The sequence below is a fragment of the Alosa alosa genome, chromosome 7, assembly GCF_017589495.1.
Source record: "Alosa alosa isolate M-15738 ecotype Scorff River chromosome 7, AALO_Geno_1.1, whole genome shotgun sequence".
NCBI classification, from domain to species: domain Eukaryota; kingdom Metazoa; phylum Chordata; class Actinopteri; order Clupeiformes; family Clupeidae; genus Alosa; species Alosa alosa.
In genome coordinates this window covers 4236160-4262955 of record NC_063195.1, presented here as the reverse complement: position 1 = coordinate 4262955, position 26796 = coordinate 4236160, and the positions used below count along the sequence as shown (strand labels likewise).

The 26796-nt window shown below is 41.3% G+C and overlaps 4 protein-coding genes across 14 annotated transcripts in view; 2 read left to right on the top strand and 2 right to left on the bottom strand.

Moving 5' to 3' along the window:
* The window catches only part of LOC125297247 (NACHT, LRR and PYD domains-containing protein 12-like), a gene marked incomplete in the record, with an annotated part of 868465 nt that overhangs the window by 124269 nt on the left and 717400 nt on the right, over positions 1-26796 (bottom strand).
* The window catches only part of LOC125297245 (NACHT, LRR and PYD domains-containing protein 12-like), a 666703-nt gene that overhangs the window by 63407 nt on the left and 576500 nt on the right, over positions 1-26796 (top strand). The window lies entirely within an intron of this gene.
* Positions 15817-26796, bottom strand: part of LOC125297380 (butyrophilin subfamily 1 member A1-like) — a 61709-nt gene continuing 50729 nt past the window's right edge. For both annotated transcript variants that reach the window (XM_048247732.1, XM_048247734.1), the window contains one exon: positions 15817-16929. In XM_048247732.1, coding sequence (XP_048103689.1) covers positions 16881-16929 — 49 coding nt within the window. In that variant the 3' untranslated portion in view covers positions 15817-16880. The remainder of the gene's footprint in view (positions 16930-26796) is intronic.
* Positions 18467-26796, top strand: part of LOC125297283 (zinc finger protein 436-like) — a 38541-nt gene continuing 30211 nt past the window's right edge. The window contains exons 1-8 of one of the 3 annotated variants that reach the window (XM_048247557.1): positions 18467-18969; positions 19839-19928; positions 20991-21170; positions 24642-24709; positions 25186-25237; positions 25530-25776; positions 26207-26280; positions 26712-26787. In XM_048247557.1, the coding sequence (XP_048103514.1) occupies positions 18880-18969; positions 19839-19928; positions 20991-21170; positions 24642-24709; positions 25186-25237; positions 25530-25776; positions 26207-26280; positions 26712-26787 (877 nt within the window). In that variant the 5' untranslated portion in view covers positions 18467-18879. The remainder of the gene's footprint in view (positions 18970-19838; positions 19929-20990; positions 21171-24641; positions 24710-25185; positions 25238-25529; positions 25777-26206; positions 26281-26711; positions 26788-26796) is intronic. The other 2 variants (XR_007193991.1, XM_048247556.1) reach the window with 2 other exon arrangements.

Here is a 26796-nt window from a genome sequence, read left to right as displayed (position 1 = left end):
TTAATGACCCTGTGCTTTGGAGCAGGGGGAAGGCGTCTGAAATCTATGGACATGTCCTTGGTTTTGCTGATGTTCAGATGCAAAAAAGCATCTTCACACCATGTCACAAATTCATTAATAACAGGGCCATGCTCATTCTCATGGGAATTCAAGAGACTGACAATTACAGAGTCATCTGCAAATTTTAGAATGTGCCTGTTGTCATGCAGGCTGCGGCAGTCATTGGTGTACAGTAAGTACAACAGGGGGGAGAGGACACACCCCTGAGGTGAGCCTGTGGATGATGTTAGGCCACTGGACAGCACTTTATTTACCCTCACTCTCTGAACTCTCTGCGTGAGGAAATCAAGCAGCCAACCAGTCAGACTTGGGTCAAGACTAAAGTTGTTCAGTAGTTTCTCAATCAGTAGGTGGGGTTGGATGGTGTTAAATGCCGAGGAGAAATCTACAAAGAGCAACCTTGCATGATTCCCACTTTCCTCCAGGTGTTTATAGAGAAGATTTAGTAGAGTGATGGTAGCATCATGCACCCCCCACACAGGGATGTTTACTTGTTTATGTGTTTGTTTGTTTATGTCTTAATGTCTGTACTAGGTTGCATCATGCACCCCCCACACAGGGATGTTTACTTGTTTATGTGTTTGTTTGTTTATGTCTTAATGTCTGTACTAGGTTGCGGGAGCTGGCAAGTCACGCTGCTCCATCTAGTATCTGTTTGTTTGGCTTGTTTGTCTGCAAAGCACTTTATGCTCTTCGCTTGAAAAAGTGCTACATTGGGACTTCCCGTGACATCGACCGAGGTAGCAGCCTGATCCTTTAGCTACTAGAGGAGAACTTAAAAAAAATGCACACCAATGATTCATGACAAGAGAGCTACAATATTCTATAAACCAGCAACTTGCTGCAACAAACATTCTAAAAATTATGGATTCAAACTAGTGTTGCACGGTGCACCAATACTACAAAAGTATCGCAATACCCTGAAATTAAAATGTCACAATGCCTAATTTTATTAGTATCGATACTTTTCAGAATGACCGTGTTCTTTTGAAGCCATGCTTCTAGCGCCTCCTCCCCTTGCCTGTGGCTGTGCGTCTTTTCTCCTCACACGTATGTGGATTCGTGCCATAAACATTAATAGCATTCACATATCCTTATGCACTATGTGCAACTTTTATTCACTAGACTAAAACCGTGAGACTGAAGGCTAATTACTCTCACATATTTCTTAAAGTGACAGGCTCTCAATTACACCTACACATCACCGATGTTCACTCAGTTAGACCTACTAGTGTTAATTTTGTCACCTATTTTTAATTTAGTCTTAGTCTTAGTCTTGTGACGAAATGTCCTTTTTAGTCTTTGTCATATTTAGTCATTCAAATATCATTTTTGTTAGTCAAGTTTTAGTCGACTAAAAGTCTCGTCATTTTAGTCTAGTTTTAGTCATAAGAAAACTAAAGGTATCTTAGTCTTAGTCAGTTTTAGTCAACACATTTTAGTCTTTTTTTAAAACAAATTATTTCTGATTACCATTTCAGTCAAATAGTGTTTCACACATCTCAATTTTCAACAATATTGTGTGTCCACAGGGCTACTCGTCTGTTATAATTACTCATTCTGATTTTTTGTCAGTCAGTATGTTTACATGCACAGGTAAGTCGAGCTACAGTTATAGCTCGGCTGGGATTTGACCATAGACAGTAAAAGATTTGACTGGACCACTGTCATATTCGTAGACCAGTGTTTCTCAAAGTGTGGTCCGGGAATCACTGGTGGTCCGCAAGCTATCTCAAGTGGTCCGTGAGCAGACGTGGTAAAATATAATATAGATGAGTTGTTTGCAATATTGAACCAACTTGTATGTAAAAACAGTTCTGCAACACTGTCTATGTAAGATATGCCAGTTTAAATCATACAGTATGAATCCACAATAATAAAAAGTGCAAAGACAATAAGCAAGGTGGTTCAGTGAGTAGGCCTATAGTGTAGACTAATTATAGGCTACTGTTGAAGAAGTAGGCCTAGGTCTAATCTTTTTTTTTTTTTTTTTAGCTAGGGTTAGTTAAGTGGTCCTGAAACTGAAAAAGTTTGAGAAACACTGTCGTAGACCAAAGTATTAATGTTTTACTCCGCCTAAGCTAGATGGCGATATGCGTAAACACAACACATTCCCCAAACAGACTCTCCATCTTAGCCATAGCTAACTTGCTAGCGAACTTTCCATATTAGCTTACTTGCTAGCAAACTTTGCATCATCAGTCTAACTAGTTAAATAGTTGACATTACATGATGAACATTTTCGTATGGACATTCTGGTGGATGTTAATTTGTATGAGAGAAGCTTCAACTTCTGGGTATGTAGCATTGTGGCATAAAGCTTAGGTAGTTAGTTGGTAACTCTGGCAGAAATCTCCAGTGTTCTTGTTCCATGTAGTTTCGTGTTGCAGCCACAGGGTTGCAGCAACAGCACGTAGACTAGCCTACAGGAAAGCTGTTGCGTATGAACTCATTCGGAATATTTTGAAAACGTAACAGCTAGATATTTGTCTTCTCATTTTGTAGACGAAAATGAAGAGAGATTTTATCTTAGTTCTTATTTCATGCAAAACATTTTAGTCTCGTTTTTTTTTAGTCAACAATAATTCATCTTAAGATAGTCTTAGTCAGTGTTTCAGGACATTACTGCCGTCTCGTCATCGTCTCGTCTTAGTCATGAAAAAAAAGGTCGTTGACGAACATATTTCCTCTCGTCTCGTCTGACGAAATTAACACTAAGACCTACACACCACAGATATGCCTAACTGTAATAGTTTAGAGATCAATATGAAGTATTCAAATTGCTAAATATGTTTACTAGTAATTATGCAGATCATAAAATACTATACATTATTAACTAGATGCACTTTATATGAATTTCAAAATTAAATATTACATAAGCCATCATTTTCTGTGTGTGTGTGTGTGCCATAGCCACAGCCCTCCATGCTGCTTTGTCCCACCTGAGCAGCAGGGGAGCTATGCTCAGCTGCTTTTCATAGATTTTAGCTCGGTTTTTAACACCATCCTGCCCCACAGACTGGTGGACAAGCTATCAGGCCTCGGACTACCACACTCCACCTGCCTTTAGATTAAGGACTTTCTGACAGACCGCACTCAGAGTACGAGTAGGCCACCACACCTACACTGCCCTTAGCCTCAGCACTGGCTCCCCCCAGGGATATGTGCTGAGCCCCCTGCTCTACACCCTCTATACCCACGACTGCACCCCCACTCACCTCAGCAATACCTTGGTCAAATTTGCAGATGGCACAATTCAGTCAACTGTTAAAGTTCATTTTACGGTTTGTGAAGGGTGCAGTCCAGTACTTTATTTGGTGAACGCAGGTGCCAATTATATCCTTTGCTTCCTTTGGTCAACAATTCACATTAGTTGTTGTCTATCACCACTAGTGCATAGGCTAAACGCTCCAAGGGGGATGAGGTGGAGCGTTTGGTGGGGTGTTGTGAGGCCAACAACTTGATCCTTAATACAGCTAAGACCAAGGAGCTGGTCTTTTTGTGGATTACAGGAAGAAAAAGACAGACATCCAGCCACTGGTGATAAAGGGGGACTGTGTGGAGAGGGTCACAGACCAGAGTCCTGCACGGGTTTTTAGACCCGCCCCCGCCCGCACCCGAGAAGTTCAGCACCAGATCCGACCCGTCACCTGTGGTGATATTAAAATTAAATCCGCACCCGCCCGGACCCGTTAATAGTTTGCCCGTTGCCCGACCCGTGCCCGCGATAAATCGCACACAAGCTAAAATCATTCAAATGAATGTGCTTTATTTTTTCTCTCGCACAATTGAAGCACGTAAAGGGCGACCTTTTTTTTTTTTTTACATTTTGCGTCAGGGATAAACCTTATAATAACGACACACAGCCCAAACCTTGCTGCATCAGAACATTATTCTACATAAAATGGACCTGTTAATGAAACAAAGAGAACAAGAAAAAACAACCTGAGCTGCCACTAGCCAACTTTACCTTGACTTCCTCCATTAGCCTACTCTCTTGCGCTCCAACTACGAGACGGTTATATTGTTTAATGTTTTCACACATAGATGCATCAAACAAATAATTCAAAAGTCGCAGTAGGCCTACTGATGTGAAGGGTCAAGTGTCGTATTGTTGACTAAAACACATATTTGCGATGTGGTAATGGTAATTTAGATTTACAAATATTTCACATATTTTGCAATGATGTTTTATTTCTAGGCTATACTGTTTTGGTTCTCATCGTATCCGCCCGCAAGGAGTTCTTTTCCCGCCCCGCACATTTTAGGGACGTCATCATTTACCCGTTTTAGCAACTTTTGCGGATACCCGACCCGTTGCAGGACTCTGTCACAGACTTCCGCTTCTTGGGAGTCAACATCATGGAGGACCTGACCTGGGGCATCAACACCACTGGGCTAGTGAAGAAGGCCCAGCAGAGACTTTACTTCCTGAGAGTTCTCAGGAAGGACAACATCCCTCAAAAGCTGCTGGTGTCATTCTATCGCTGCTCAATTGAGAGTACAGTGGGCATTGCTTCGATTTGGCCAGCTTCCCTCGCGGTCCGCACGTGGGATCACGCAACTTTAATTTGTATTTTTCCAGTGACGCTGCAACGACGCTGCAACAACCCAAAGAACTGGCAGATGTCCCTTGTCAGCAGGGTGTCTTGTAAAAAGAAATGGAGCCTGGAAAACCCTACACCAGGGGTCGGCAACCCGCGGCTACGGAACGTCAGCGACCACAGCTTGCGAGCGCGAACACAAGCGGGCTGAAATGGGAAAGTTTCCATCCGAAGACTGATTCTGAAAACGCGAAATGAACTGCCCGTTATATATCGCACACTGCAACGAGTTAGTATTGCTGTGTTAACCCTATTCCCTATTCCAGAAATCTTTCTCACATATGAAAAATATAAAGACAAACCTGCACTCACGTTTAAGGGCAATTCCGCACAAAACTGTCACATTCATAACGCCAACACAATGCCATGGTAGGCTATTTAGTTGGTGTTATGGATATATGACATAGTTGCCCTTAAAGGAACACGCCACCCAATGTCAGTAGTAATATATGTTCTTACCTTAACTTTCACGAGTTGAGTCATACCTCTCCCGTGTCGGTACGTGTAGGCCTACTCAAACGCTCTGGTGCGCGGCGCGACTGTGTTAGCATGTTGCTATGCTAGCGGGCTCAGACATAGCCAGACGTAGAAGTAATCAAAAACATCCACGTTTTCCCGACTTAAATACAGTTGCACGAGTAGTTGATAAAAATGTCTACGGTCACACAACATGAAACGTGGCGATTTTCCAAGCGAATAAACAGAAGAACTACAATGTGTGGCGCAATAGCACTGGGAGTACTTCGACCTAGCGTAGTAATATTAATTAACACCTAATTGTAGATCCTATCCACCACAGCGTTTAGAATCCATGCTTGATCGACCCCTCAGCCCCCCACCCTCCCTCTGAGCGAGAGAGAGGCACACACACTAGAGATGCGCTGATGGGCTATTATTTCAACCATAACTGCATCGCAAAAAACTTATCATCCATCAGCCATCCATCAGCACCAAAGTTGTTTGACCAATTTTCAAAACCGCACCCGCCCACCATCCGCTGGTTGTTTTAATGTAGGCTAGGCTATATGGGTGATGCAGCGCTGCTGACGTGAGGCTAGAAAGCCCTTGCCTGTTCTAGACTGATCCAATGCAGCAAATATATTAAAAGGCTAAAGTCGTACATTGGCTATGTTGTAGCCTATCCCCAGAATACCAGCAGCAAACTCAGTCTCTGTCTCGCAAAACAGTCTCCAAATAAAACACACATCGGCCTGTTGCCTATTCTGCCAGCTTGTGACAATATATCGTCCAAAATGCTTGATTGCATTGCATTCTCCACATTTTTAGCTACATTTTCATGTACCACATCAGCATTTTTGTTCAGTGAATCTTTTGTAAATTGCTTTACAATAGCGTCGGGCTCTTGTCAGCAGCCTTTTTATGATAGTATGAAGTATTTTTTGTATAGGCTACTATCTTAATCTTGGGATATGGGGAGGGAAGTGGCAGTGTTTTTGCGCGTCTGTAGAAGTCAGCTAAATATGAATGTAATTCTGCGGCATAAAGCAGATGTATTTGTTTATTGTACAGAAAAATAAAAATGACATGTCAAGCAGTCAATGGACTACATTAATTTACGAAACCAAAACATGGGTCATATTGTAGTTGTCTAAGCCTCTATTGCGTAGCCTGTTAAATGTCGCTAGATAGCCTAGTATTAAATCACCAACAACATTGTTTTCTGCAGAAGCCTACCCAAGGTTACATATTAATTCTGAACAGTTATTTCTCTACTAGCTCAATTATCACACAAGACACTGTTTTTAATTTGCGTAGTTGCATTACCCCCAACACTGACAATAACGTAGACAGCAAATTAAGATATTTTTTCATACATCTTAACATTCTACACACCATGTTTAGAGGAGAACAAACAAAAGGAACAACACATTCAAATCCTAGAGGTCAACAGAATCTTCAAATGAAATCTACTAGCCCTTACTTGCAGCTTTTGCTTATAAGCAATCAATGAGAAAAAATAATTTCCACTCTACTGTACATCCATATTAATTCCAACTCAACAACAAAATAAATAATTGACTTACATCTCTGTAACTCAAGACACCTGAACTTTGGCAGCCATTTTAGAACTGTGTACCAGTTACTGATTTACAGTCTTGTTCCTACATTTCTCTCACTATTATTATGCCCTTTGGACTCTCTGGGTAAATACACTTAACATACACTTACACCAGAGAAACTACATGATCAGCCCAGGTGATCTGGATTCAGTATGAGTATAGGTATACTGTATATACTCTTTTGATCCTGTGAGGGAAATTTGGTCTCTGCATTTGTCCCAATCCGTGAATTAGTGAAAACACACTCAGCACACAGTAAACACACAGTGAGGTGAAGCACACACCAATCCCGACACAGTGAGCTGCCTGCTACAGTGGCGCTTGGGGAGCAGTGAGGTGTTTGGTGCCTTGCTTCAAAGCGCTAACTAGTAGGCCACGACCCTCCTCTCCTCTGCTGCTACCAGATAAACTCCCACAGACACACAGCACTGACCTCAGCACAGTATGAGTCACCATGCTGATCTGGAGTCAGCCCTCCTTTCCTTTGCTGCTACAAAATAAACTCCCACGTACACACGGCACTAATTCTGCAATCTCTTACTTGGTCCCAAAAAGTGATGGAATTCTATGTTTGGAGTCGACATGAGGAAAGACTAGTTCCAGTATAGGGGTCACATGACACGGAAACAGGCAGGAAATCGGAAACATTCAACCCTTTTATTTATTTAGGTCAAACAGCAATAAAGATTTCTCTCCCTGACTAAGTACAGAAAGGATTTAGCTGTTTGGTAAAGTATGTATATTGTGGCCTACAAAGAAGACATCAGACTCCACTTCCTACATACACATACATCTACCTTGACAATCTCCAAACCAACAAGTCCACACGCTTTTGTTTAGAGAACTGATTAAATCCCATTTATCAAATCAATGATACATTCATCATTTTTGTTTTACATTTCCAACCTCAAAATCATTTCTATTTAACAAAATAATTTAACACACTTACCATGCAATCTTTTAACTACCAAAGACAAGCAACTGGACTGGTGTTGGAGTGTGGAGTGAACAGTGTCTTCCTGTGGCAACATGTCATAAAATGTTTTACAGTTTAGATAACACATCAGAACTAAAGTCCATCCCTCAGCCCTGAGCTCATTTCCTTAAAGAAACAGTAATATGGTGTTCTGTGTATGGTGAGGGTGCAGACATTTTTTAGGGGCCATTTATTACATGTTTCCACCCACTAACAGAAACACCAAACCCAGCAATCCACACAGGCACCACTGATCTGTGTTAAAAGGGTCTCAGAGAGGGAATGTCACACAAGGCTCTTCTTGAGTCAGTCTCTCACCACCCATGTCATCATGTAATGTATTGTTCTTGTAAAAATTGTACATTTATACAAATATGGTGAGTGACATTTATTGACAGTGACTACACATTAACAGTCTAGATCAGGGGTGCCTAATTTAGGATCCATGGGCCAAACGTCCTAACATGTATGTTAAAGACTGTGGGAATTCCTGTCCCAACAGCTTTTTAAAGGAACACGCCACCCAAAATCAGTAGTAATATATGTTCTTACCTTAACTTTCACGAGTTGAGTCGTACCTCTCCCGCGTCGGTATGTGCACTCAAACGCTCTGGCGCGCGGCGCGAATGTGTTAGCATGTTGCTATGCTAGCGGGCTCTGCCGTGGCCGTAGAGAGAGTAGGATGGCATTAATCAAACACATCCACGTTTTCCCGACTTAAATACAGTTGCACAAGTAGCTGATTAAAAATGTTTGGTCATACAACATGAAACGTGACGATTTTCCAAGCGAATAAACAGGAGAACTACAATGTCTGGCGCAATAGCACTTGGGAGTACTTCGACCTAGGTAGTAATATTAACTAGAAATGCAATTCCAAGGAATTACCAGTGCATGAAAATGCTAAAGTTGTGATGTAAAATATCATGTATAGTTAAAACAGATAATACAGAGATGGTTACTACGGTGATGCTAGGATAGACATGGTGGTTGCATAGCTTAATAAAAGTTGATAGTTTAAAAGTAGACTGTTTAAAAGCTGAATGTAGATAGTTTAAAAGTTGTTGATAGACAGTAGATAGTTTAAAAGTTGTTGATAGACAGCTAGTTTAATAGATAGTTTAATGATAGTTTAAAAGTAGACCGTTTAAAAGTTGAAGGTAAATAGTTTAAAAGTTGTTGACAGACTGGAAGTGGAATGAATGTTGATATTCAAATAGTTTAATGGCTGTGTATAGGTAGATATTTGACGATAACTGAAAGTTGGAATGGCTCTAATGATTTTTAACTATGCTAACCATGCTACTTAGCTAATGTTTTATAGCAGTGCTAGCAATGCTAACCTGCTAACCATGCTACTTAGCTAACGTTTTCTAGCAGTTTAATGAATGTTGATATTCAAATAGTTTAATGGTGATAACTGAAAGTTGGAATGGCTCTAATGTTTACTAGCAGTTATGCTAAGATTTTTAATTCTGCTAACCATGCTACTTAGCTAATGTTTTATAGTAGTGCTAGCAATGCTAACATGCTAACCATGCTACTTAGCTAACTTAACTAACATTTTCTAGCAGTTTTGCTAAACATGCTAACTAGGCTAGTAATGCTAACATGCTAACTATATTAACCATGTGACTTAGCTAACCAAGCTAACTAATTAGCATGCTAACAATGCTAGCATGCTAACTATGTTAACCATGTTACTTCGCTAACTTAGCTAATCATTTTTAGCAGTTATGCTAACTATGCTAACTAGCATGCTAACATGCTAGCATGCTAACTATGTTTAACCATGTTACTTAGCTAACCGAGCTAATCATTTTTAGCAGTTTTTTAAAAATGCTAATCCAAGATGCAGCATGCTAACTATGCTAACCATGTTACTTAGCTAACTTAGCTAATCATTTTTAGCAGTTATGCTAACTATGCTAACTAACAAGTTAACATGCTAGCATGCTAACTATGCTAACCATGTTACTTTAGCTAACCTAGCTAATCATTTTTAGCAGTTTTGCTAAAAATGCTATCTAACATGCTAACATGCTAACTATGCTAACCATGTGACTTAGCTAACCTAGCTAATCATTTTTAGCAGTTTTGTTAAAAATGTTAGCAATGTTAACATGCTAACTTTGCTAACCATGCTAACTAGCTACAGTGGGTAGGAGTCATAGGTTGATGAAAAGTGTTGACATAGTTGATGACAAGTTAAAAGTTGTTGATAGACAGCTAGTGAATGTATATAGTTTAAAAGTTGAATGTAGATAGTTTAAAAGTTGTTGATAGACAGCTAGTTTAATAGATAGATAGTTTAATGATAGTTTAAAAGTAGACCGTTTAAAAGTTGAATGTAAAAAGTTCAGTAGTTTAATGGGTTACATTGTTTAACAGTGGATTATTGTAGTGAGGACTTTTATTTTGAAACAGTTTTGGGCAGAGGAAACAGTTGAATAGGATGTGTAGTCTTAATTGACCCAGATTGTATGCTTAAAGCCTGAGGCTGCAGGTGGCTGAACACCTGCCATAGGATTCTAATTGCTTAATGGTCGTATTATGATGTCACAATCGGCAATGTTAAGTCTATGGGGATTTTTAAAAAGTTTTTTCTTTAATAGTTTAAAAAGTAAAGAAAAAGTTTCAAAGTTGAAAAGTCATACCAACCCGATCTGTTTGAAGACCTACGTTACAAAGTTTGAATGAAGTTTCTAAGTTAAACTGTTCAAGAGAAATAGCGTACGGAAAAAGTGGTAAGCGGAATAATAATAATAAGAAGAAGTTGCCTAGAACAGTACAGTGCATTTTCATGCACTGTAATTAACACCTAATTGTAGATCCTATCCACCACAGAGTTTAGAATCCATGCTTGATCGACCCCTCAGCCTCCCCCTCCCCTCTGAGCGAGAGAGAGGCACACACACTAGAGATGCGCTGATGGGCTATTATTTCAACCATAACTGCATAGCAAAACTTAATCCATCCATCAGCAAAGTTTTTTGACCAATTTTCAAAACCGCACCCGCCCGCCATCTGCTGTGTTTATAATGTATATGGGATGTTTTTAATGTAGCCTATATGGGATGCGGCGCTGCTGACGTGAGGCTAGAAAGCTCTTGCCTGTTCTTTCTAGAAAGACTGATCCAATGCAGCAAATATATTAAAAGGCTAAAGTCCTACATTGGCTATGTTGTAGCCTATATCCCCAGAATATCAGCAGCAAACTCAGTCTCTGTCTCGCAAAACAATTTACAAAAGATTCACTGAACACTCATCATAGGCTTCATCACATGATGGTAATAATATGTCAACTATTTCGAGTGAATATCACATAGTAGTATCTGCCTCTAGAAAACCCTCACTATGCTAACCATTAATGCATATCACATAGTAGTGTAAATGGCGTCACTGTCAGGACCAAAGAAGGGACTGAGAGTGGTCGAAGAAATCGTGAAGCTTCCGCGTGCTGTTGGAAATATGACAATTGATTATAGAACCCTTGTTAACCTAATTAATCTGACTCTGCTAAGTATTGAAAGGTTTTAGTTCAAGTAATATTACTATCCATGGTAGGCTGATGTAGGCCTACCCACAATACTGGTTATAAGAATGCCTTCTATCACAATTTTCATTTAGACTCGTTTTCCCCAAGGATAGTGCACAAAGGCCCTCAGCTGCAATTAATTTGGAGGACACAAGTAATGATCCTAGTGTGAAAGTGGGTCAGAGTCTATAGTGCTGACCTGGATCACTATGCTCATCTGAAAATAAAAACACCAAAGCTACAGAGGGTTCAGGATGTACTAAGGTTTTGTCTGTCTAACTCCAGACTACTATTAATATCAGTGATCCATCCCAGTACAATACAATGGTCAGTTCTGGTAGCATGCCATTTCCACCTGATTAGCCCCTCACGGCACGTAAACTAATCCCAGCCGTTCCTTGTGGCACCAGAACATGGAGGATATCTAAAAATGCAAAGAAAGCTATGCAGGTCAGAGCTTACAATTTATTTGTCAGGTATAAGTAACTCATCAATACATTTTAGAAAGGACATCTAAATGAATAATGTGAAATTAGAAAACAGGTTAAAGGAACATTTAGGAAACCATCTAAAACAATCAGAGAATGAACATACCAGCTCAGAGGGATGATGACTACACACAAAATGGTAAAATTGCTGACTGCTTTGAATTAACATTTAACACGTGTCATTTAAATGTGCTGGTGAAATAGTTATTATTACTCTATTGTTTATTTACCCCTATTCACCCATACACGCCATCAACTCTGTGGCGCAGTCGCGTTAAGGCGGCTGATGACAGCCACCGGTGCGCATCAATTAACAGTCACCTGTCCAAGAGTTTGAATCTGGGTTGAGGTTTTGACAGCAATATTCACATCGTTATTTCGATTTTGGGAACCCAAAAAGTCCCCTCGGGGAGTTTCCATAGGGCATTTTACAAAAGCGCATCAATGTATGCTATTATTCGCCCGGTGCACACAGCAATGTCCTATTAGTACCCGTCTGGTACAAATATCAATGCATGCTATTCATACCCCGGTGCACACAGCAATGTGTTTTATTAGTACCTCGTCTGGTACAAATATTAGTGTATGCTATTTGCACCCCTGTGCATTTAATCTGGCATATTGATCACACAAGCAACATGTTTTTTTTTGTTGTTACATAACAGAGTGTGAATAGCTCAGCTGTGTAATAGACACTCTGAATAAGGTATGCTGTTTGCATCAATGTACAGTTAGAAGTGGAGGCTATTCGTACCCTGGTGTTTATAGTACTGCATGCTATTTACACCCTGGTGAATGAACTAGCTAATTGTTGCAATCAAAACTTCCGTTTGAGAACCGATTTCTTGTTCAAATTCGGCGCCTTCTCTCAGGCGTTGGTACACATGCACACTCACTCTGCCAAAATGCATTACACAGGAATTGAACCCGGGTCTCCCACATGTCAGCCCTTGCCTGTGACCACTGCACTATCTACTTCCACAAGGAGTTGAGGTTTGCAGGTAAACTTATAGTTTATAGGCCTGAACGTCATATTCACAAAATTTCTGTTAGCTAACAAACTGACGGTTGGATGTGTTCACTGAACAAAAATGTTTTTGTTGTTATGTAACAGGGTGTGAATAGCCTAGTTATGTGGCCAAGGCTATTCGTACCAGGGGTACGAATAGACACTCCGAAATCCGAAACATTCAACCCTTTTATTTATTTAGGTCAAACAGCAATAAAGATTTCTCTCCCTGACTAAGTACAGAAAGGATTTAGCTGTTTGGGAAAGTATGCATATTGTGGCCTACAAAGACGACATCAGACTCCACTTCCTACATACACATACATCTACCTTGACAATCTCCAAACCAACAAGTCCACACGCTTTTGTTTAGAGAATTGATTAAATCCCATTTATCAAATCAATGATACATTCATCATTTTTGTTTTACATTTCCTACCTCAAAATCATTTCTATTTAACAAAATAATTTAACACACTTACCATGCAATCTTTTAATTAACCGCCAACGACAGCAACTGGACTGGTTTGCAAGTGAACAGTGTGTTCCTGTGGCAACGTGTCATAAAAGGTTTTACAGTTTAGATAACACATCAGAACTAAAGTCCATCCTTCAACCGTGAGCTCATTTCCTTAAAGAAACAGTAATATGGTGTTCTGTGTCTGGTGAGGGTGCAGACATTGTTTAGGGGCCATTTATTATATGTTTTTCTTTACGCAAGTATACTTGGCCTAGAAACCTGATTTACATCTGTTCTACGGTAGTTAAAAATGCCTATATAATAATCCCCAATAATAAGCCCCTGGGTCACTTCAGCACGTTCTTAATAATATAAAAAGGGCGGCTTTTCGAACAGAATGACACCAAAAAAAAATGATACTCAAAGGATGGTGAGACATAAAACTGGCCAAAATCCAGTTTAAGGACAAGTTGGAAGATCAGCTGAAGAATGGCAATGCTTACTGTGCTTGTAGAGGGATTAAGGCTATGGTGGGAATGAGTGATAAGAAAAAAGGGGTGGTTACATCTGACAAACCTGACTCTTGGTGGAATCAGTTTTCAGAATCAGTCAGCATACAGAAAGGAAGTTGCTACACTGGAGACCTGGTGCAAAAATAACAACCTTAAGCTGAACGGTTCTGTTACAAGTCTACTCATGCCCTGTCTTTTTGTAGTCTGTCCTGTCCCTTTAAATGCCCTACTTTCAGTAGTAACTGCACTTTATGTATAGCTATAATGTGTGCGCACCAAATGTATCCTGACTCAAATGTCTTTTATATATTAGCACCACTTGATCCATGGTGAAACATTGTTTTGTCTCACTATATACATTGTATATAGTTGAAATGACAATAAAACCCACTTGACTTGATGTGTTTGTGTGTGTGTGTGTTTGTGTGTGATAGTGTATGCATGTGCCTATGTGTGTGTGTGTGTGTGTGTGTTGTGAGGGGAAAATTACAAAGATGAACTTTAACCTTGTGTTGTTTTGATTTGATACTTGTGTTTCAGTAAGATCTTACACTTTTGAATGGACTCTTCTGTTAAATCTTAATCTAGTTTGTAATGTTCCTTATGATTGATACTTCTAGTGCAGTGTCAGTTCATTCTTTCGTTGGAAAATAACCTAGTTCTTTTTATTTGATACTTCTGTTTCAGAATGTCTGGTAGTTAGCCTACTACCCACCCCTGGTGCTGAGTTATGTTAAGGTTTTGTGAGCATGAGCGGCTTGGCTTATGCACAAATCCCCTCAAGACCTCTATACCCGAGACCAAGACAAGACCGAGACCAAATATAGTCGAATCCGAGACAAGACCAAGACCAAGACCAAGACCAATCTCGAGTACTACAACACTACTTGTATGACAATATGTTCTTAATGTCCTTGGTTCTTAATTAACTCATTGTATTGACCAAGTCATGTGTGTGCAGAGAATGTGTAATGATACAATTTTACAATGAGATTATGATACCGTGCCAGGTATTAGTGTGTGTGTGAGGGACAGAGATTATGATACCGTGCCAGGTATTAGTGTGTGTGTGAGGGACAGAGATTATGATAACGTGCCAGGTATTAGTGTGTGTGTGAGGGACATATAGTTTTCCCACCTCTCCCTATTATCTCCCTTGGTTGTGGCGACGGCCTCAACTTAACCACAAGTGGTGTCTCGGTGACGACCACGCGTATTAAGAGGGGAAACGGATAGCTCAAGTTACAGCTATGGGTGGGACATTAAGTATTAATCAAAATTGATCCAGTGCAATGGTACAGTCCTCTCATAATACAAATGAAAGAAAGGTATGGTCAAAGTGCCATTTGGTTGGGTACAAGAATTTGGCTTCCCCTCAAAGGGCAGTCAGAGTGTGAGACTAATAGGGCAACTGGAAGACAAACTTAATGAGGGAAAATCTAAGTTAACAGCGAAAAATTGTGCAGGAAATAGCAACTCAAGGGGTCAGTTCGGGAGAAGGGGCGCGTCTGAGAGCACACCCAAGGCCCCGAGGAGCACATGGTGGAGGTGGGGGGGCGTCTGAGAGCACACCCAAGGCCCCGAGGAGCCCCATGGTGGAGGTGGCGGGGCCAGAGGGGAGATTGGGACTCTGGGAGTAAATTCTCAACTGAGCTGTTGGCCTTTTGCCAGGAGTTTAGCCCAACTGTGCCAGAACTGAGGAGAATGCAACACTGCCTACAGGGCATTGATAGAGCGACTCTGTACGATTGCAACACTGCCTACAGGGCATTGATAGAGAGCGACTCTGTACGATTGCAACACTGCCTACAGGGCTATGATAGAGAGACTCTGTACGATTGCAACACTGCCTACAGGGCATTGATAGAGCGACTCTGTACGATTGCAACACTGCCTACAGGGCTATGATAGAGCGACTCTGTACGATTGCAACACTGCCTACAGGGCTATGATAGAGAGACTCTGTACGATTGCAACACTGCCTACAGGGCTATGATAGAGAGACTCTGTACGATTGCAACACTGCCTACAGGGCTATGATAGAGCCAGCGACTCTGTGGGCATGTTGCAACACTGCCTACAGGGCTATGATAGAGAGACTCTGTACGATTGCAACACTGCCTACAGGGCTATGATAGAGCGACTCTGTACGATTGTTAAGGATGTTTTTCCACCTCCGTATGAGTATTAAAAATATCCCAGCTTGCAACAAAAAGTAAAGGATACTGTTAAAAATCTTGGTGTTTTAAGTGACAGTTATCTAAATTTCAACAGCCACATGAAAGCAATAGCTAAATACACTTTCTACTACCTCAAAAACATGCTTATAGGTCTTATGTCAAAACATGATTTCGAAAAAATTCTATGTTGATAGAGAGACTCTGTATGATTGTTAAGGATGTTTTTCCCCCCCCCGTATGGATATTTAAAAAATCCCAGCTTGCAACCAAAAGCCTGACGAAATGGTGAACAAAGTTTTAGGTTGATTGGTGGAGCTGTGTCCCTGATACTCTGTTGATCTGTTGCGTCGGTAGGCAAATTGGTACAGGTCCAGTGCAGTGGGCAGACATGATTTCAGCTGTGAGAGAACCAGCCTTTCAAAACATTTCGCAACGATGGGTGTTAGTGCAACCGGGCAGAAATCGTTTAGTTCCTTGGCTGTGGAGTGTTTAGGCACCTGAACAATGGTGGCAGATTTCAAACTGTAGGGGATGTGTTGAAGACGTTGCTAGAGACACCAGAGCCAACTGCTCTGCGCATGCTCGCAACACACACCCGGGAACTCCATCAGGGCCAGCAGCTTTCCGAGCATTCACCCGGCCCAGGATGTCGCAGACATCTGAGGTGAAAAATTGGAGTGTGTCCTCGTCCGGTGAAACAGCTGACTTGAAGGCTGCCTCCTTGTTTTCCCGGTCAAATCGAGCATAGAAGTGGTGCATCTCGTCTGGGAGGGAAGTAGAGGAGGGTAGGGAAGAGTTGCAAGGGGATTTGTTGGTGATTGTATGTAGACCTTGCCACATACGCCAGGGGTCGGAGGAGTTGAAGTGCTCTTCAATCCTTTTCTTGTAGATGTGTTTGACCCTGGATATTCCTTTCCTCAGGTTGGATCTGGCTGAGCTGTAGGCCTCCTGGTCTCCCGACCAGAAAGCTGCTTACGCCTTGAGGAGAAGGCAAACTTCTTTGTTCATCCAGGGTTTCTGGCTAGGGAATAATAATATGTATAATGAACAAAAAATATTTCCATATACACACATAGTATAATGAAACAAATAATAATTGTACAAATAATTGAATCATTGAAATAATCAAATAACTTATTGACTTGGCCTACTAATGTTTTCAAAACTTGAATCACTCACACTATTATTTGTGTTTAATGACTTGATTATTTTTTCCATATTTCATACATTGACGTGTGTATTGAATTTGTTATAAAAAAAAAAGGATCGTGTTTTACCATGGAGGTATTATATATAACTGGAGAGAGTGACTAAGTCCCGCCCCCATTCATTTCAATGGACCATGCTAGGCTAGCTACTTCAGCCAAAAAAGTTTGAAATTGACCGCAGCCATCTACAAAAATGGCGTTTCATGGGTGTTCGTTTCCGGAACCAGCTAGAATTAGCCTATTAGATTCCACGTTACAGACGGAGACAACGTAAGGTACAACGGTATGTCGTTGATGAAGATTGGACATTCCCTCAGAGGAAAAGAAGTTGTTCGGGAACGCGCTTCACCATCGTTATAAGCGCAAATGTATTAAATTGGTTGGGATAACATTTTGGGAATGGTGGTAGAAGTTTGCCTTGTCTCTGAAGTCCTGGGTTATTTAATGTGATGTTCACATGTGATAATAAAAAATGCGAATCAATATTGAGTCACTTTAGGCTACACCAATAATGAACCCTAAATGCTATATTTGGACAGGTTGTATTACGCAATAGCCTAGGCTAGCCAACGAAAGTTAAGTAGACATATGGGATGTAAGAAACTTGTGGATAGCTGAAATATTTGCTGCACCCAGTGTGCATTTGCAGCTTGTTAAACCCGGTTAAACCTAGGCTACATTTGCAGGCAGACAAAATGAAGCAAGAATGATAGCAAGTTGGACTTACCGATAAGTGCACATCCCTCGAGTATTGTGGTTCGAGCAGGCAAAGAGTCTGCAACTGTTGTTGGATATTTGGCTTTTGCCTCGACTGGCAGCCTGGTCAAATGCATAGCCTAATCATGTCAATGTTGCAATAAAGCAAACTAAATAAGTCATTGACATTTGTTTCGTTTTAAAAAACTTGGGGAGACATAGGTTACATCAAGATGTTGCTTTGTCATGGACTACAGGTAGGAACTACAGCCTGTGCATTTTAAAATAGTTTTCATGCACAACGCAATGAGTAGGCTAATAATTGGATATAGGTCATTGCATCTGCTAAAATTTATGGTCATAGTCAGTTACCTTGTCAACCCACACATAAGGCAAATAATAGCCTAATATGACAACATTTACATTTGTCTTTTATTAACGACAAAGTCCGGTATAATACAGACTAAACCATGTAGGCATTAAGTCAAATATCAGTAGCTTAATCCAAGTAGTTAGCTGTTTTATTTGTCGTCTTCCAGAAATCCAAACCAACATGGACGTGCGAGGACGCTCGTGCCCAACACTAAACTCGTGCATGAGCTGTCATCTACCAATCAGCATGTGCAAACTGGTGCCGGAAGTTGCAACCATGTAACGCCATGTTTTCAAAAATGTCAGCGGCCAAATGCCATGCTAGCTAACTGGCTGACGCTAACCCTTCAAATCCTGACCCCCTGTGTTTTACAGCAGACAACGGTAGAATGCTGGTCCTGTCAAACCTGCGAAAACCAACACAACATTGATATGCTATGTCTCATCCTAGACGCTAGAGGGTGCGAAGCATCCAAGCTCGAATAAACATTTCAAAGGCGTCGGTAGAAGAAGAAAAACAAAACAAACGACAGACACTTAGAAAGAGTGCGTTTGTTGAGTGGTTAATTCTGAGATATTTCGGAAGGAAAACTGTTTGTCTTTGTATACAGATCATTTGTCCATTCTGTCATTGGGGACGTTGCAGTCTTTCTTTTTCTCAAGTCAGTATTTAAGTCATTATTGTCTACGACGACATGCTGCAGTGTTCCACCTCGCGCCTGAAGCGAATGCACCCGTCAAACCACACCGATTCCGCGAGGCTTGAAGGAGTCGGAACTAAAAAGGTGGGAGTCACGCTCCTGCTTGTGTAAAATGTTTGAACGACAGACACTATCTGGCGTTTGTGGCCAATTGACAATGACCGACCTTGCACAAGTAGGCTACATTTTGTATGAGGCAGCAAATATTCTTCAGATGCAATGTCATATAGATTACTTAAAATAACCTATAGCCTAAATAAATCGGCCAACATTAAATCCACGTAACGTTTAAACGCTCGTTTTTGGTTAAGAAAACAATCATACTTGAAGACGTTTCGTGCTGACACAAACATACGGGCATTTGTGGGCGTTTTTGGGCGGTAACCAGGTAGGCTACGCAGTGCTGTTGGAGGTGCAAAAAAATGGTGCATCGCCACTGCCCACTGAGCTGGCTGAAGGGTTGTACAAGTATTTCGTGTTTAGTTGTATAATGAAAAGCACGGTTTTTATAGCCATCCATGCGCGTTCACTTCTGTCTCGCTATCAATTTATAACCATAACGGGCTATTTGAGGTCTTTAGAACACTAAACATGTCGGAGGTGTCAAATGTTGACTTACTCCAGTCTAGATTTTTTTACTTTAATCACTCCCATGATGTATGCTATTGTCTTTCCTAAGTAAAGTGCCTGTTTCGAGGTTAACTGATGCTTTAATCAGCCAAAATCCCATATTGTTTGCACCTCCAAGTGGTCTGTGACGTAAGTTTGTGTGAAAGAATATCACAGCTGGTGGCCGGTGTCCCCATCTGCCTCTGTCTGTCAGAGTATTTGTGGTAGATGTGTTGGCTTATTTAGTATGGCAGATTTTGAGCTTTTGGAGGTCTGTTGCTTATGTTGTAATACTAACAGAAGCCTGCACTTTTGTGTGTGTGTGTGTGTGTGTGTGTGTGTAGATGAGTGAGCTCGGTCAACATATGGACACACGCAGACAAGCCTGCATTGACCTGGAGAAAGCCACTAGGTGCATCACACAAGCATTACAGGTAAGACACACACACACACACACACACACACAGAATAGCCATAGCTACGTTATTAAACCAGTCTTCAGTGGTGATGGACCCCATCTATATACAGCCTACATACACAGACACACACAGAAAATAGTCATAACCAGGGTAGGAATTTCACGGCGGCCCCGATGGCAATGGCTGCCGATGCCCCTTGCGTTGGCCGTGATGCCCCTTGCGTTGGCCGTCGATGCCCCTTGCGTTGGCCGTGATGCCCCTTTGAAAATCAGAGGTTTACTGGCCTTGGTGCCCCCTTCTTTCAATATTCTGCTTTGCGTCCGACTAATAGCGATTTTTATTTAGCCTATGGCCTGTCAAAACAATCTTAGCATTCACAGCACAAATTAATTATTTTACGCAGTGGAGAAAGTGACAGCGCACGCTGCACGGGAAGAAAGTGCGTCCAAATTCACCCATTCTTCTCAGTTGAACTACTCGCAAAGTAGCTGGAAGGAGGAAGGAGCTCCGCAAGAGACACTGGCAATAAGTAATAATGCACGTTACTTTTGCCCCTTGAATCGCAGGGAACCAATCACATCTGTGTATCTGATTTACTCATCACACAGCTGGGAGCTTAGTTCATTCTAATGTCAGAGGAAACCAGTGCAGTTTTCATGCTACTGGGCTCCCCCTGCTGGCCTCCCCTGCAGGTGCAACTATTTCACATGGCAGTCGCAACACTTGGTACATAAGTTTAGTCAAAGTCCTTTTAGGCAAGTCTCTCCACTCGGCGGCCATATGGCAACGCTTTTTGGGCACTCATCGGGCATCCATCTCGGCAGAAATGCGCGTGCGCAAGGCTTCACGACACCAATCTTGCTCCAGCATGTGGATTTGTTTACAAACCAGCAAAGATCATTTCCGAAGATTCATTACGACTAACATGATAACATTATTTAATACAAATAGTAAGCTATGATTCTCCAGGATGTTAGCAAGCAAATTGTAAAGCTGGTTCTCTGTGGGCTATCGCTTGTGTGTGTGTGTCCGTCTGTATGTTTGTTGACGTCCTTAATGTGTTTGTGCCTTTTTCAGCATGAAATAGGTCGGAACCAGGAGCTCTGCGTTTTGATCTATCGTCTGGAAGAGAAGGAGGCGGAGATTAGCGGTAGCCTGACAGAGCAGGTGGAGTCAAACAAGGAGCTGAAGCTGAAAGTTGTTGAACTACAGAAAGACCTGGAGGAGAAACACAAGTCAATGACACAGGCCAACCAGGTGAGTGTGTGTGTGTGTGGAGGAGAAACACAAGTCACTGACACAGGCCAAACAGGTGTGTGTGTGTGTGTGGAGGAGAAACACAGGCCAAACAGGTGTGTGTGTGTGTGTGGAGGAGAAACACAAGTCACTGACACAGGCCAAACAGGTGTGTGTATAGATGATTGTTTTTGCCTCTCTAGGTTGGACACTTGAGTTAGTCAGTAGAGCTGATCAGAGTTACTGCAGAACTCTTTTTCTACTCTGGTGTCATTTAAAGCTCTCTTCAGTTGGGTTGGTCGTCATCCGAAAGTAAAGTTGTGTGTCTGTGAGTGTGTGTGTGTGTGAGTGTGTGTGTGTGTGTGAGAGAGATAGAGAGAGAGAGAGAGAGAGAGTGTATTATAGAGAGAGAGAGAAATAGAGAGAGATAGATAGAGAGAGATAGATAGAGAGAGAGAGAGATAGAGAGAGAGAGAGAGAGATGGGATATGTGGAATAATTTGAGCATAAAAGAACCAAAAGAAATACCCATTCAAAATGGTAACATTTGGATTGAGCATTTTCAAAAGCTTTACAGTGAAATACAATTAACAGAAACAAATCAAAACCAGATCAAAGAAAAATTACAAACTTTTGAATTGGTATTTAAAGACAACCAAAATCCACTGGACTTCCCCATTTCCAGTGAAGAATTATCACAAAAAAATAGATCTTTAAAGCCCAATAAATCTTGTGGGCAAGATAGCATCAGGAGTGAAATGCTTAAGGTGAGCACACCCGAGATGCAGAATGCAATGCTCAAATTATTCAATCTTGTTCTAAGATCAGGCTGTTTTCCTGACATCTGGAATCAAGGAATTATTACACCAATTCATAAAAGTGGAGACAAAATGGACCCTAATAATTACAGAGTTATCTGTGTGAACAGTAATCTGGGGAAGGCATTTAGTAGCATATTGAATGAAAGAATCCAAACCTTCCTTAACAAGCACAATACCCTGTGTAAGCACACTACCCTGTGTAAGCACACTACCCTGTGCAAGCACACTACCCTGTGTAAGCACACTACCTTCCTTAACAAGCACAATACCCTGTGTAAGCACACTACCCTGTGTAAGCACACTACCCTGTGTAAGCACACTACCCTGTGTAAGCACACTACCCTGTGTAAGCACAGCACACTACCCTGTGTAAGCACACTACCCTGTGCAAGCACACTACCCTGTGTAAGCACACTACCCTGTGCAAGCACACTACCCTGTGTAAGCACACTACCCTGTGTAAGCACACTACCCTGTGCAAGCACACTACCCTGTGCAAGCACACTACCCTGTGTAAGCACACTACCCTGTGTAAGCACACTACCCTGTGCAAGCACACTACTTGTGTAAAAACCAAATTGTCTTTCTTCCAAACCATCGTACTACAGATCACATTTACACCTACACACCCTAATCAACAAATACGTAAAAGACAAGATAAATGGGAAAATATTTGCAGGTTTTGTCGACTTTAAAAAAGCATTTGACTCTATTTGGCACAACGGACTATCCTACAAACTTTTAGAAACTGGTGTAGGGGGTAAAGTATATGATGTGATCAAATCAATGTATTCAAACAATAAATGCAGTGTAAAAATTGGCAAAAAACAAACAGAAGTCTTCACACAGAAACGAGGAGTGAGACAGGGCTGCAGTCTGAGTCCAACTCTGTTCAACATCTACATCAATGAGTTAGCGGTGCAGTTGGAACAGTCTGCAGGCCCTGGACTTGCCCTCCAGAACACAGAGGTCAAATTTCTGCTCTTTGCAGATGATCTGGTCCTCCTAACCCCTTCTGAACAAGGCCTCCAACAACACTTGGACCTACTGGCAAAATACTGCCAGACCTGGGCCCTGTCAGTAAACCCCACAAAAACAAAAGTCATGATTTTTCAAAAGAAACCCAGATGTCAGGAACACAGACACACGTTCACTCTTGGTGGCACCGCCCTAGAGCACACGATGCAGTATACTTACCTCGGTCTGGCCATTACTGCATCAGGAAGTTTCAGCATGGCAGTGAATGCACTCAAAGAAAAAGCCTGCAGAGCCCTCTATGCAATAAAATCTAATTTAATACTATTTTACAAATCTAATAAAACTATTTTACAATATAAATATACCAATATCAATCTGGTGCAAATTATTTGACAGCATAATACAGCCTATTGCGCTGTATGGAAGTGAAGTGTGGGGTCCACTCAGCATGCATAACTACACTGCATGGGACAAGCATCCAACAGAAGCCCTACATGCAGAATTCTGTCGATTTATACTTAAAGTCCAAACAAAAACACCAAACAATGCATGTAGGGCAGAATTAGGCTGTTACCCATTGGCAATACCTAAACGAGCACTGAAATTCTGGATGCACTTAAAATCAAGTCCCAAAAATACACTCCATTTTGAGGCCCTAAAAACCCAGGAACTGAACCCTGATAAGAGCCCCTTGTGCCAACTAGTAATGAAGCTCACTAATTCCATAACACACACTTATATACAACATGCTCAGACCAGTACTGCTTCTAAATCAGCAATTTGTGTCAAAAATGTCATCAAACAAGCAAAAGAACACTATTTGGAACATTGGAGAAATCAAACTACCAGTCAAAGCAGAATGAATTTCTATCTGACCCTAAATCGAGAATATAAATTGGCAGAGTATCTCTCCTCTGTCAGAGATACGAAGCAGAGGCAGATCCTGACCAAGTACAGGCTAAGTGACCACAATCTTACAGTGGAAACAGGCAGGCACAGGAAAACCTGGCTGCCCAAAGAGGAAAGAATATGTGGTCACTGCCAGACAGGGAAGGTTGAGACAGAGGAGCACTTTCTTCTTCACTGTGATAAATATAAAGACATAAGAGATGCAGCTTTCCCTAGTCTTAAAACAAACTTTGAATCCATGGGCACACATGAAAAACTGGCTATCCTTTCAGGAGAGGGACATTCAGCCCCTCTAGCAGCAAGGTACATTTCACACTGTCATAAGCTGAGAGACTCCAGCATAACTTAATTTTATTTTGTTTCATTTATTTATATTTATATTCTTATCCCTATAGAGAATATCTATATATTGTCCTGTTCTAAAGCTATGCTCATCTGCACATGTATGTACGTATATGTGTACGCATGTGTGTACGCATGTGTGTGTGTGTGTGTGTGTGTATATATATATATATATATATATATATATATATATATATATATATATATATATATATATTATATATGTATATATGTATGTATTATGTTTCTGTGTTGTTATTGTTATACTGTGATATAGTGTACACTTATGCCTATGTCTACACAGACACAGTTTTTCTGTGTCTTATTCATGTTCCCTCCATACCTCCATACTTTGAATTGAATTGAATTGAATTGAATTGAGAGAGAGACTCTTTGTATCTCTTTGACCCCTGTGTCGGTGTATATTTGTGTGTTTATACAGACTGTGGTTTTGCTGAAGAAGGAACTAAGGGAGCTGCGTCAACAGCGGCAAAGCCAACAAAGTAATAGGTATGCACACGCGCACACACACACTATACACACACACACACACACTATACGCACACACACACACACTATACGCACACACACACACACACATATGCACACACACACTATACACACACACACACACATAATAATAAACGTTTTATCCCCTGTTATAGTGTTATTATTTAGGGCATGTTATTATTTAGTCATCAGGGAACACTCATGTGTGTTTGAGTTGTGAACTCTCTTTGGACATTTCAGTGTCTCTTTTTTGAGGACTTGTTGTGAATGTTGCATGGAAAAAGTGAATACATTTACTGCAGTAATTTAAAATGATTTAAAAAGTGAATACATTTACTGCAGTAATTTAAAATGTTTTAAAAAGTGAATACATTTAATGCAGTAATTTAAAATGTTTTAAAAAGTGAATACACTTACTGCAGTACTATAAAATGTTTTAAAAAGTGCTTTTTCGCCCAAAATGGCTCCCCCTACAGGACAGTCCAGGATGTGAATGAGTGGTTACAGGGTGAAGAGAGCCAGATCAGGGTGAGACACACACACACACACACACACACACACACACACTACACTACATACACACACTACACACACACACACACACACACACACACACACACACACACACTACACTACACACACACACAATATACACACACACACACACACCACACTACACACACACACAATATACACACACACACACTACACTACACACACACTACACTACACACACACACACACACACACACACTACACACAATACACACACACACACACACACACTACACACTCTAACATTCTGTCATGTGTTTTGCAGCAAATCAGGATTCCCAGCTCTCCTCTCCAGTTAGACGAGCTGACGGCAGCTGAGGAGCCACTGGTCTGTTCAGAACAGCTGATGTCCTCTGACAGTCAGATTCCGCTAGTATCGCCTGACGGTCAGATTCCTCTAGTTTCGCCTGACGGTCGGATTCCTCTAGTATCGCCTGACGGTCAGATTCCGCCGGTCTCGGGGATTAAAGAAGAAAATGCTGATAATGGATATGAGGAGTGCAGTCAGTATGGTAAGGAGTTGTGATGAGGCACACACGCACACATTTACTCACTCTCTCTCTCACTCACTCACTCACACACACACACACACACACACTCACACACACACACACACACCCACACACAAACACATGGATATGAGGAGTGCAGTCAGTACAGTAAGGAGTTGTGGGGAGGAACACACACACACACACAAACACATGGATATGAGGAGTGCAGTCAGTATGGTAAGAAGTTCTGATGAGGCACACACGCATGAACGCACACACTACGCACACACTACACACACACTGTATACAATAGGACTAGAAATCAGTTGTGATGAGGCACACACACACAAACCGCTCTTCAATGACCACAGTGAGTCAGAACCTGGGTTTTATTGCTCATCCAAAGTATCAGGATTGAATGTAAATGTGTCTCTTCTGTTTCCTTCCGTAGAGAGAACTGAACCCAGAACAGAACGGACACAGACCACCTATTCAGCTGCAGATATTAAAAGCGAACAGATCCAGGTACCGAGTTTGTAATGCAACATGAATTTATGTTTTGTTGATAATATTGTGCATAATATGGTGATTGAAGCACAGTTGATCTGACAAGGAAATGCTCATAAATCTTCCAACAGTTTGATCAAGCTAATGCTAATTATTCCGCCAACAGTTTGATCGGCTAATGCTAAATAAATGTGCTAACCCATTTCATGACCATGCTAATAAACAACAGAATAAAAGTGTCAGATAAACTAATAATTTCATTATTAAACTAATAAAACAACTAGCCTGGCTAACGTCAGACCTCATCTCATTGAATATGCTCCATGGAATCCAGGCAGCCTAGCAGCATGAATAAAATCGCGTGCGTAAGGCAGCATGGGGGAAAACCCAGGCTATAAAACAACCGCACATGGGCAGACAAACTAATAAAAGTCTTTTCTCACACTCAGACTTCACTGGTCTCGTCTGACGGTCAGATGCTGCTGGAAGCTGCGGTCTCTGATGACGAAGAGTATGGTCATTCAGGTGAGAAGC